Genomic DNA, 12,148 nt, shown 5'->3' with positions numbered 1-12,148 from the left:
GGAAACAGAAGTGATAGCAGCACCATAGACACTTTAACAATCTTTCTCACCTTTGTTAGTGAGTTTCCAAAAATAAAACCATTCAATTATATATGTACTCCTTCCCACAAACCCTCACCCTGACACCCTGCTTTTTAGGCTTATGAGCCAAGATTTATCTATTCTGCTCCTGCACTTAGGGCCAACCTGTGGGATTTTCTTCAACTCCTCCTTGAGACCAAGTAGATTAGATAAGCCAAAAAGTTTCCATCACTACTCTTGGGGGTCTTACCCTGAAGTCAGGCCCATTATGATTCCTTGATAGTGGATAAAATGCTCCAAGCTGCATCCACCTTCTGCAGAGTTCTTCTGCGACATCTTCTCTATAACCACAGATGTTGGCACCTACCTGGAGAGTTAGCACACATACAAGCACAGTGGCCGGTGAGAGAGGAGAAAGCATTGACTGTGTACCCACATGATAAGGGAAAAAAAGAATCTCTTATTCCCATTATTCCATGGTTAAAGAAGTGCCAGGCTTTCAGGGCAAGTCCCTAGCCAAATGGAAGAAGGAAGCCAGTGTGCATGATGGGTTGACAAATGAGAGGAAAAGTGATTGTTTTATCAAGGGCTCCTCCTCAATATTCAGTTCCCAATTTCATACTTCGCTATCCACTGATGCTCTGCTGATGGAATTTTTCTGTGATACCAATACATTTTACTCATGGTGTCTCCTTCCTAACTTCAGAGAGTCCATGGATGACAACCCAATGGTAAAGTTTTCCCATCCTATCTTCACAAGGCAGCTCATGCTACACATAAAAATTGATTTTTCCAATACCCATCACAGTGAGATATATGCTCCTTGGATTTCAGATACCCTCAAAGACTGGTGATAGAAAGAATGTCAAAAGACAAAGAGTAAAAGTCCCTTGGTTGAGAGTGAAACTCACCAGGGGGATGCCAAATAGGTTGAACTCAAGGATACTGGGGATGGACCATCGGAGATCATCCCATGTGGCTGCATTGTCCCCCAACCAATGAGCAACAAATTTGCCAGATCCAGCAAAAGTAGAACGGGATAAAATGAAGTTCCTTTCATTGGGGAAGACATTCTCCATGGCCCTGAAAAGGAATACAGTCAATTGATTGTGACTTGAGCTGTGAATGTCTAGGATTCACTATAACAAGGACAGCGATGGGCTTTCCAATCAAACTCAGAAAAAACATCAAGGTATCATGAAGCAGGGGGACAAACTAGTTTAGCATTCTTAAGAGTTTCTTTCTCATTTCTGTATCAAGTTTCAGACCTCACATGAGACACTACAAACTTCTACAGTTCAGCCCCCCAAGGAATTTCTTTAGGCCCCCATCCTCTTGATTATGTTTTCTCCATCTTGTTGGATCTGGTTGTGCTCAGGCCCTTTTAGGTCGACAAAACATTGGAATCATGCTTGGGGTTCTTGGACCCATCTTCTCCCTTAGACAAACTTTTTCCAGTATCCCTTGGTTCCTTGCCTGGCTATCTATTCATAATCCTGTTTAGCACAACACCAACTCAGGTTAGAACCCAATGTCCACTGCTCGCCTAAGAGGAGAGTTTGTACACCAGCTGGGATCCATGCACCTGGGCTCCTCTGAACCTTCAGAACCTATTATTAGCAATTCCCAATGTTAGGAAATCTTAATCTATACAAAATAATATTAATTGAAATGCATTAGCCTCAAAATGGGACATACGAAACTCTTTGTAAAGTTAAAAATAGCTAAAATATTATTTTCCCGTGTTACATATAAAGTAGTACATATCAAATAAAACTATGTAGAAACAAAAGCAAAGGAACTAAAAGCACAGAATTCAGAATGATAATTACTTCAGCATGAGGAGGCATGGGATAGGATAACATATAGTTAGACGTAGGCTATTTCTAGCTTTTACTCTGAACACTCTTTTGCATAGGCACTTCACTGAAATGCCTCTTCCTCCTTCTCCTTCCATGCTAAACAGTTCACTACTTCTTTTAGTGTTCCAAAATCAAACAATAAAACAGCTACAGCATGGTAATACCTGAGCCGCAATTGCTGCTAGCTCTTTGCAAGCAAGGTCTTCTGTCTTTCCTTCCAATACAGAGCCTGGGACAAGTGTACCACTGGGCACCAAGCAATTCCTCACACACACTATCACAACCACCAGTGCTTCCCACTTCATATTCCTAAGAATATACGGAGTCTATAAACACAGAATGACTTATAATGGCAAAAGGGAAATAGAAGACTGGTTTAAGAAAGTCAAGGGCTCCCTTATGATGATTTAATGACCAAAAAGCAGGGGTAGGCTGGAGGAGAGGACTAACTCTTCAACTCCTATCCTCATTTCTCCTTTGATAGAGACTAGTTAATACTTTACCTCTATAACCACTGGCTAGAGGCTTTATTGCATGCACCCTGCACTCATCAGTCATGAAAGAAACATGTTCAGGTTATACAGAGAGAAACTGAAAGAGCGATAAAGTTATCTGAGCTTACAGTTTATCTAGAAGCAGGCCATTTAGGTAATACAGATTAGATAACAGTCTGCTTTTTTCTGTCTTAGAGGTAACATCTTATTCAGAAATCCTTTAGTTTCTCTTTCCATTTCTCAGGTTGGTCCTATTTATGGTCAGGTCCTGATCTCTGAGAGGATCTAGTCTCCTGCTTTCAGCCTAGAGGGAGGTGAATTTCATTTTCTGAGTAGACCACTAACAACTGTCCCCAAACCATACTTCCAGCTAAGGTTGAGCCAAATATTCATAAGACCTATGACTTAAGTTTTCTTGATGCCCAGATCCCACTGAAAGAAAATCTTATCTGTTTTTTAACCAACTCTACCTCATGCCCAAAGACGAAGTTCCACTTATCTCCACTGTTCTCCGGGAACATAGGCCATTCTGCCTGACCCAGAGAAGTTAGAAAGACACCTACTACTTTCTCAGTCAAGGGAACCTTTTAACTATTAATCATAACTATTAGAATATATTAACCAACCCCATGATGATTTTATAGCACTTTTATCACATGGATACACTAGCAATAAAGCAATTTGAAATTCTCTTTCCATCTCTCTGCCCTTCCTTACACTTTCATTCTCACCCTGGCCACTTATGTACTCTCCCTCCGACCTTCCATTCTTAGACTGAAGCATCCAGGAGTCTAAATAGATCAGAACAGGAAGGAACCATAGGAAACATCAATCCACTTCTCTCATTTCAAAGATGAGGAAATTGATTCTTATTCATCTAGTTTATTTCCTAGGAAAGATACAGTGAGAAAGAAGTCAGAGAGGAGAAGATAAAATCAGAAATATAATACAGTCTTCTTCTTGAAGATTTTCTTTTATTGAAATAAAAACTTTGGTGTTCACTGGACAAGGACTCTCTCTCACCTGGAAAATCCAGAATAATGCAAAGTCAGGAGGACAAAATGGTGCTGGAGAACAAAGTAGGCACAGCCTCTGCCTCTACTCCATCAGGTCCCCTATGGGCCTGGCCCGCCTTTCTTCTGTTTCTCAGGCCAGGCACTTATTCAACAAACATGTCTTTAGTACACACGCTATTCCTCAGGCTAAGGATACAGTGGTGACTTTGCCCTCAAGGAACTTATGGTCTAGCAAGAAAAAAATATTAATATCTAAAAATTACAATACAAGATGTCTGCATATTAAGCATACTGCAATATGAACAAAGGTAGCCCAGAAAAAGAGGAAATAATCTTTTCTTAGAACTGTCAGGAAGTTTTCCAGAATTAACATCTGAGGTGAGGTTTTAAAGATAAGTGTATGTTTGCAGCATGGACAAGGCACGGAAGACCATTTAATGCAGGAAGAACAGCACAGGCAAAGATGTGAAAGAATGAGGTAGCATTTTGATTTGGGGACAATGAGCAGTCATGCATTACCAGAGCATAAAATATGAAGAGTGGAAAAGATAAAAGAAAAATACTAAGAAAGGGTTAGGTTATGAAGTACCTTATAGGTTTTGCTAAGGTGATTGGATTTTATTCTATAGAAAATACCAGGCCATAAATAATTTTACACTGGGGAGAGAAATGAGCAGACCTGTGATTCAGAAAGATCACTTTGACAACAGTATAGAGCAGTGCTCTTTGAAATTTAACATACATTCAATATCCCTGGGGATCTTGTTAAAATGCCAATTTTGAGTCCCAAGATCTGGGGTTAGGCCCAAGATGATGCATTTCTGATACATTTCTGGGTGCAGCTAATATTGCTGGTATTTGGACCACACTTTGAGTAGCAAGGGTAGAGGATAGGTTAGTGGGAGACAAAGCTAAAATCAGAGAGAATGGAATAGGACTAGAGTAATGCTGTATGTGAGCGATGATGATGACATTAATTAAGAAGTGTCAACGAGAGAAGAAAAGAGATAGTTATAGAAATATTTTAGAATCAAAAGGATTGAAGACTGATTGCGTGTGGGAGTATGACAGACAGAAAGAACTCAGGGGCCAGCCCTGTGGCCAAGTGGTTAAGTCCACACTCTGCATCGGCGGCCCAGAGTTTTGCTGGTTCAGATCCTGGGCACAGACATGGCACCACTCATCAGGCCATGCTGAGGCAGTGAGCTACATAGCACAGCCAGAAGGCCCTACAATTAGAATATACAGCTGTGTACTGGGGGGCTTTGGGGAGAAGAAGAAGAAGAAAAAAAAGAAGATTGGCAACAGATGTTAGCTCAGGTGCCAATCTTTAAAAAAAAAGAAAGAAAGAACTCAAGGAAGATAGCAAGTTTCTCACCTGGGAGTCTGGGAGATAGGGATGGTGTTGCTACCAACCAAGATGGGGAATTTAACGGTTTCCAAGATGATTAGCCAGAGTGTGGAGGCTGGGCAGAAACAGGCAACAGAGTAAGGTAAATGGAATTGGAGGTGCAATAAGACATCCAAGTCAAGAAGGTCAGATGGTAGTTTTGGATATCCGGGTCTGAAAATCAGGGAAAACCTAAGATAGAATTAAAGATTTTAAAAATCATCTGAACAAGCTACATTAAAACCATGAGAAAGGATAAATTACCTACGTGTTGACATAGAATGAAAAGAGAAGGATCCTGAAGATTGACTCCACAACTGATCACTAGTGAGAGAGTAGATGAAAAAGATCCAGATACAGAGGTTGAGAAAGGACAGCTGGACAGAGAGCAGGACAGAGGGGTATCTTGAGAACCAAGAGCCGAGTTTCAGAGGACTGGGCAATGACATCAAGTACGTTGAGAAGCCAGGTAAGAGAAGGATTGAAAAACACCCCGTAAGCACATCAAAGCCTCTCTGCCCCTGATCCCCATAACAGAGTTCTCGAAACACCAAAACAAAAGGAAATACACAGAGAAGACTAGGACATTCCTTTCTGAGCCACTGGAGGAACTCTGACAACTCTTTGAATACTTTAGTTTCCCCATCAGTTTTGCAAATCTAGAACTAAAATCTTCTTAAGCTTAGCCCCGAATTTCTTGCTCTCTTAGGGATAATGATTGTACTTTGCCACCTTCCAAGGAAGGAACTTGGCAAGGGGAGTTTGCAGGGAGCTAGTTCTTAATTTACAAAGTCATCAGCAAATTCCATGTGACAAGGTATGAAAAGGACTGAATACTTCGCAAGAGGCATCTGTGCCTTTGTCAGACTTTCACAATAAGTGGTAGTGATGGTGGTGTGTGTGTGTCTCAGGGCAAAGGGGAAAATTGAGAGGGAGACTGGAGCAGGCAGTGGGGAGGGAAGCCAAGAGGGTGTGGTGTAGCATTGCCAGGTAAATACAGGACACTCAGGTAAATTTAAATTTCATATAAACAGTGAATAATTTTTAGTAGAAATACAACCAGCTCAGATTTAACTGGGCGTCTTGTATTTTTATTTGCTAAATCAAGTAACCCTAGTGTGGTGACCCTGACATAGTCGGTAATAGGACCCAAACAAGGGCCAGCTTGGGGGTTCTAAATACCTTGGACATTATTGCCTACTAGCATCCTTGAAATAATGAAGTCCCTTGGTCACAACACAATCAAAAATAATTATGCACAGAAACCAAGGGGTTATATGAGAAGGCCTCTTAAACAGCCCATAAAGTCTGAGCTTCTATATCCCTATAAACACAAAAAATATTCGAAAAACATACTTATGGAAGACAAGAGAAACCCTCCACTTCCCACCTCCCCAATCTGGGATTGGAGGAAAACCAGGCTTACGAGTCTGTGGCTCTTGCCATGGAGTAGCCATACAAGCTGTGGACATCATAGTGAAGGCCCGAGTGAAACACCGTGTCCATGCAGAGGGTTCTTGCAAAAAGGAAGTGGTCCAGGACTCCTGTGGGGAAATATCCATCAGTGAGGCACTTCCCTGTCAACCAACTCTAACAAAATAACCACCCAATCGTTTGCTTCCTGGTTACCACACTGTCCCCACCAATCTCTACCTGATAAAATCCTTTCCAGATTTTAAATTATTTCTTAAATGCTACTTCCTACCTGGGGCCTACACTAAGCCCCTCTCTGAGATAGATCATTAAAATTAATTTGCATTCCCTTGAGCTCCCAAAGAGTGGCACTGAGTGGAAGCAAGTGAGAAATAAGCTCAGAGCAATGGAGAGTTGATCTGAGACTAAACATAAAGTACACACATTTATCTACATACATTTAATCAAGAGGAATGAGTTGTATAAGGAACAGATATGAGGGCAGTGAAAAGGGAACATTTTCACTCATCTTACAGGCATTCACACCCCAGTCACACTTTTTTTAAAAAATGAGATATGACATTTGGATGGTTTCGTGAATAAGAACTCAGATCGTGCCTCTAGACATCACCCTAGTTACTGTATTTTCCCATTCGCATGCCCAAAATACTCAATATTTTCCACTTTGTGGCCTGCAATCTTGTTCTTCTCCTTATAGACCAACAACCGGGGGGCCATACCTGCCCTCTTTCATGAAGCCTTGCTGGTACGTAGGATCTCAGTATGAGGCACAACTCCAGACAGCGGTGAAACCAGGAAACATTGAGGTTGAGTTTTTCCCACCAACCCAACAGAATCAGGGTTTGGTATCAGAAATTAAGTTGAATTATAAAACATAAAGAAAATTACATTTCTGGCACAGCTCACTTTGTGGAATGAGGTTCACAGCCACTTCAATGATAAGAAAGGACACTAATATTTTCCCAGGGTCAAAAGTAATATATCTAAATCTTTATTATGCTAACATGTACTGTCCAATCCTGAAAAAGTGAGAAGTAGACCAGCTATGAGGCACAGCGGCTGATCACAAATAAGTAAATGCAATGCTGGGAGGTAGGGAGTAGGGTGCTTGCCAGAAGCAGACCGAAGGTGATAGGATTGCTGTTTTCTGTAGAAAAAAAACCTTACATTTGGCTAAGAAGAAGATTAAGAGATTAAAAGGGAAATGTGATAATCTGATCTACAGTGAAAATAACTGAGAGAACACAGACTGAGCAGAGAAGGATGAAGAATAAGCAAGGGAAGCAAATGGTCGATTTGGCAGGAAGTTAAATTGTTTGAAGTCAAGATTCCTCCTAAAAACGTTCTCCGCTCCTTCGGTGAACAAAAGGGGCTAAGGAAACAACCAAATCTTGGTCCAAGGGTGCAAGTAAAGTAGACAAACCAGAGTAAACTGGCCAAGGCTGGCCAGATGCCCACCAAGCCTGTGTTCTCTTCCTGGGAGTATAAGATTATATTTCACACTTTTGCATGAAGTTAAACTGAGATGATGTGATTGGATTCTGGCCAAAGGAATGCGAGCAAACCGAATACACCTCATTTCCAGGCCTATCCATAAAACTCTCTCTATTCTCTCTCTCCTTCACTTAAGAAGCTGCAAACAAAAGACTCTGAGGTGGGAGAACCAGGCAATGGAAATAACTAGATCTTTGAGTTACTGTTTGGATGAGAGCCACACATGCCACACTAGAGTATTATACAAACAAAAATAAACTTTTATTGTGTTAATCCATTGAGATGTTGGGGTTCTTTTGCTTCTACAGCATAATCTATTCTATACTGTTTCACACACACACACACTCACACACACACCCACACACACATTCTTTCAAAATTAGGGATTAGAGACATGAGTTTGACTAGATATAGGACATAAAAACAGATAGGACCTAAAAGGAACCGTTGATGCTTTAAAATGTTGCTAATGAGCTAAAAAAAAAAAATAAATACAAGTTAACAAAGTTATAGATTTACTTCAATGGAAGGAAGTTTATATCTAAAGTATTCTGATATTCTCACAAAGTTTAAAATTGAACCACTTGTATGAGGGGTCTGGAGGTAGAGAACAGGATGGAAGAATGTAGAACTCTACAGAGTGGCACAGTCATGGAAGGCATACTTTTACCACCTGCTTGCCCTTAGGTCATGGCAGCAAAAACGGTAATCAGAGACCAAACAATGCAGCAAGGTCTCCAGTAGAAGAGTGGTCAGGGTGTTTTGGGGGGTCCTTTGAACTGGGAAGTGAACTTCTTCTTGGCCACGCTGAGTACTACTGAGGTTGTTTTAGACATGTCCATTGCCCACATCATTAGCAAACAGGTGAAAACTTACGAGGAGTGAAAGGAGGAAAGTTCAAGTTGTTTGATTCACACTCATGATCAGAACCTTGGAGAAAACTAGATACTTCATCCATTTCCTTCAAAGACACAAAATACACAAAATGGAAAATGTTACTGACCTACAGTTGGTTGTTGAGGAATATTTACTGAACAAGAAGCCTGATATCTGGGGTCTCTTATTAACTGATTTTGGGATCTTGAGTAATCTTCCTAAATTTTCCTGACCTCCGTTTCATCTTTTGGAATAGGTTGTATCTGAGATGCCTCCCAACTCCGAATGATATCAGGCACATTTTACCTTCTATACATTGATTTCAATCAGTTAACTAAGAAATACCATTCCAGAGGCTTATTCTTACCTTGTATAAATATTGTCATTTTTATTGTTGCTGTTATTATTTCAGTATTGTCTTAAAGAACCTAAGATAGGGTAATATTTCAATTTTATGATTTTTCCCACCTTCTATTCCACTCAGTGCAGGACAAGGAGATATAATTGAGATCAAATCCATTTATTTAAAATGCATTAAAAATATGCGATGTCTAATCCTGCTAACAAACAGAGATAATCTTTCAAATTTCAAAGAAATATTCTACCTAAAAAATAAAAAAGCTCATTAAATTATTCTCTAATGATTAACTTTAAATTTTAATGAATCAGTGCAACAAATAACAGCAATTATATCTTTTAAGAAAACAGTATTTTTAAGTTGAAAGACAGTTAATGGAGGTAAAAGCTGAGGCCATGAGAAAGTAAAGGACTTTCTCAAAAAGAAATAACCAGCTGCTGGCAGATCCAGAGTTAAAATCCAAGGTTTTAAAGGGTGTAATTTACTGCATATAAGCTCAGCATGACATAAAAGGGGTTAATACCACGATGTCAAGCAAACCATTTTATTATAGATCAGGGTCAAAGTTTATCTCAAAACTTGGAATATCTGTTTCCAAAAGAATTTTGATCCTGGAATAACAACTTACAATCCAGACTCCATCAAACTCCAGAGTTTTATGAAATTCACTGAACTCCTCTGTCCACCACTCAGTACAAATGGGATTACTATAATCGGGAAAGACTGTCCATCCGGGATATCCCTGGAGAACAAAGGAGAAGGCTGTGAGTTTGTTCGTTTGATGGGTCACTTATGCATTTATTGCTGGCTACTATTTCTTCTACTAGAAGCCCCATGCATCTATGCATCTTATCATTTTTTAATCAAAATTTGTGACTCTCCCCAAAAACTAAATTGTAAAATGGATGCAAGGAAACAAAGGATGAAAAAAGAAAAGGAAAACAACTGATCGAATAGATGAGAAGCCATCGAATATCTTTTTCCTGTTTAAACAAAGAAAGTAAAATTACATTATTTCAGGCCAATTGGGACAAGAACTATTTAAAATACTGGGAGTTCTAACCAGGAAATATTTTAGGAGAAAATGATCGAATTCATTTAATGGGCTGTTAATTAAAAGTCATCTAAAATCTGCTTTGAATAATGATGTTTATAAATAATATGTTGTTTTTGCTTATAAATAATCTTTTCTAAAGGGTTAAATGAATTTTGTGCTTATTATTCAGTGGAAAGTACTCTTGTAAAAGCTCAGCTGCCCTGAAAATAGGGCAGTCCAGTCCAATGCCTAAAACTGCTGCATTAGACTAAAGGTTGGGCTCTATCTATCAGTTTCAAGTAAACTAAATATATATTAGCTGAGGTAGGTTTAACATTAGCCTATGAGCATCTTGCTATATTATCATAGTTGAATTTATTGTCTTGGGAAAAATTAAAAAGTTCGAGGCAGTAGGACTTTAAGAAAAATGAATTTTCTTCTAATAATATATTGCTTCTCAATTATCTGTATCATTAAAGGGTGAGGGGCTAGCTTTTTAGAGACTAAATCTTAATTATTCCCACCACAAAAATAAATGATAATTATGTGATGTGATAGAGGTGCTAACTATTGCTACAATGGCAGTCGTATTACAATACATAAATGGATCAAATCAACATGTTGCACACCCTAAATTTACACAATGTTACATGTCAAATGTATTTCAATTAAGAAATAAATCCTTCAGAATTTTAATCATTCTACTATTATATCTCCTGGTTTGAAAATAATAACAAAAGAAACCTCTACAGCCATGAAAGCAGTAATGATGCCATAACTTGCCATCCACCCATCTTCATACCAGAAGTATAAACTTCCCAAAATGTAATTTACTCTAATTTTCTTGAGAAATTACCTGCCCAGTGACAAAGCCATTGTCATCCAAGATCCATACTCTCTTTTTTGTCCCATTCACATAGGGCAGGTAGTCAGAGTTATTTGAGATGCCAGGATTCTAATAAATAAATACAATAATAAATATTGCTTTTGTAAATTTCTTTTGCACTTTGAAAAGAAAAATGAGGCAAGGGAATTAAGTGTTTAAACATACCATAGCAATTACATATTTCATTCCATTGCTATGTAAGTCTTTGATAAAATTTGAGAGACCAGGGAACGCCTTTTCATCAATAGTGAAATCCTTCTTTCCATCCATGTAGTCTATGTCAGAATACTGGACATCCTGAAACAATAGCAAGGGCCAGTCAGAACCTAGGGAACATCACCGTGCTGATGGAAAGTATTACAGCTCTGCTTCTTGATCATAAAAGCTGAAGCCATATTTCTTAATGATCCCAGAACTTCAAGCACTTGGCTACCTCCTAGGAGTAAATAAGTCCTTGTTGAAAGACGCAGTGCTCTTAGGTTGCAGTTTTATATTTCTTGGTCCTGAAAGTTGAATGTTATAAGGTATCAGGAAGAACTTGAGAGTAGGGACTGTGTCTTATTCATTTCTGTAACTTGAGAGCTTGGACACTTGACGCAGAACAGGTGCTCTTTAAATATTTGTTTGAATGAGTATATTAATAATGTTATAATCGTGAACTAACTTGGACTCTAAACATCAAGCTAGAATATATCACAAGAAGAGAAAACAGCCTTCCTGCCCCCATAAAACTGCTGGAGTAATAATTGACAGAGAAAAATGACAAAGGGATAGAGCTTCAATTAACCAAACTCTCATACATACATCATTTTTGTGTTTCCATACCAACTTGTGAGGAGCAGATGTTATACTTAGTGAGAAGATTGACATGTGAAGCGGTTAAGTGACGTTTCCCAAGGTTACGTGCATGGGTGAGTGGGGATCAACTGGGGCTTTGGTGATAGGCCCTTTGACTCCAGATGCTCTTTCTTCTCTTTTTTTTTTTCTCAATCTGACACATACCTCAAAGATGTAAGAAAATCTTTTAAGTAAGTGTCCCCCATGTAGTCATGCATTAGAAGGCTCTAGCTTACAGACCTGAAGGAGAATGTGGCTTATAGCCTGTTGCCAACGAAGCATCATTTGTTCTACTACTGGGCAGTCATTTAGGACCCAGGTGTGCTCCACGGTCACATGGCAGGAAAGATCCAATCAATGGAATGAAGCTCATTTGTTTTGGAATCAGTAACACCTCAAAAAAGCCCCTCCCATCAGAGGCATGGGGATAGACTGAGACCAAAA

The 12,148-nt window shown here is 39.2% G+C and overlaps 1 protein-coding gene across 1 annotated transcript in view; it reads right to left on the bottom strand.

Moving 5' to 3' along the window:
• The window catches only part of LOC124243353 (probable maltase-glucoamylase 2), an 86,409-nt gene that overhangs the window by 54,647 nt on the left and 19,614 nt on the right, over positions 1-12,148 (bottom strand). Inside the window, exons 11-17 of the mRNA XM_046668961.1 lie at positions 11,033-11,164; positions 10,838-10,936; positions 9,574-9,687; positions 8,588-8,672; positions 6,210-6,327; positions 933-1,104; positions 272-388 (exon numbers count right to left, since the gene is read on the bottom strand). Coding sequence (XP_046524917.1) covers positions 272-388; positions 933-1,104; positions 6,210-6,327; positions 8,588-8,672; positions 9,574-9,687; positions 10,838-10,936; positions 11,033-11,164 — 837 coding nt within the window. The remainder of the gene's footprint in view (positions 1-271; positions 389-932; positions 1,105-6,209; positions 6,328-8,587; positions 8,673-9,573; positions 9,688-10,837; positions 10,937-11,032; positions 11,165-12,148) is intronic.

Source organism: Equus quagga, chromosome 8 (genome assembly GCF_021613505.1).
Source record: "Equus quagga isolate Etosha38 chromosome 8, UCLA_HA_Equagga_1.0, whole genome shotgun sequence".
Classification (NCBI taxonomy): domain Eukaryota; kingdom Metazoa; phylum Chordata; class Mammalia; order Perissodactyla; family Equidae; genus Equus; species Equus quagga.
Note: the sequence above shows the minus strand (reverse complement) of the source record. Positions and strands in the feature narration are given on the sequence as shown.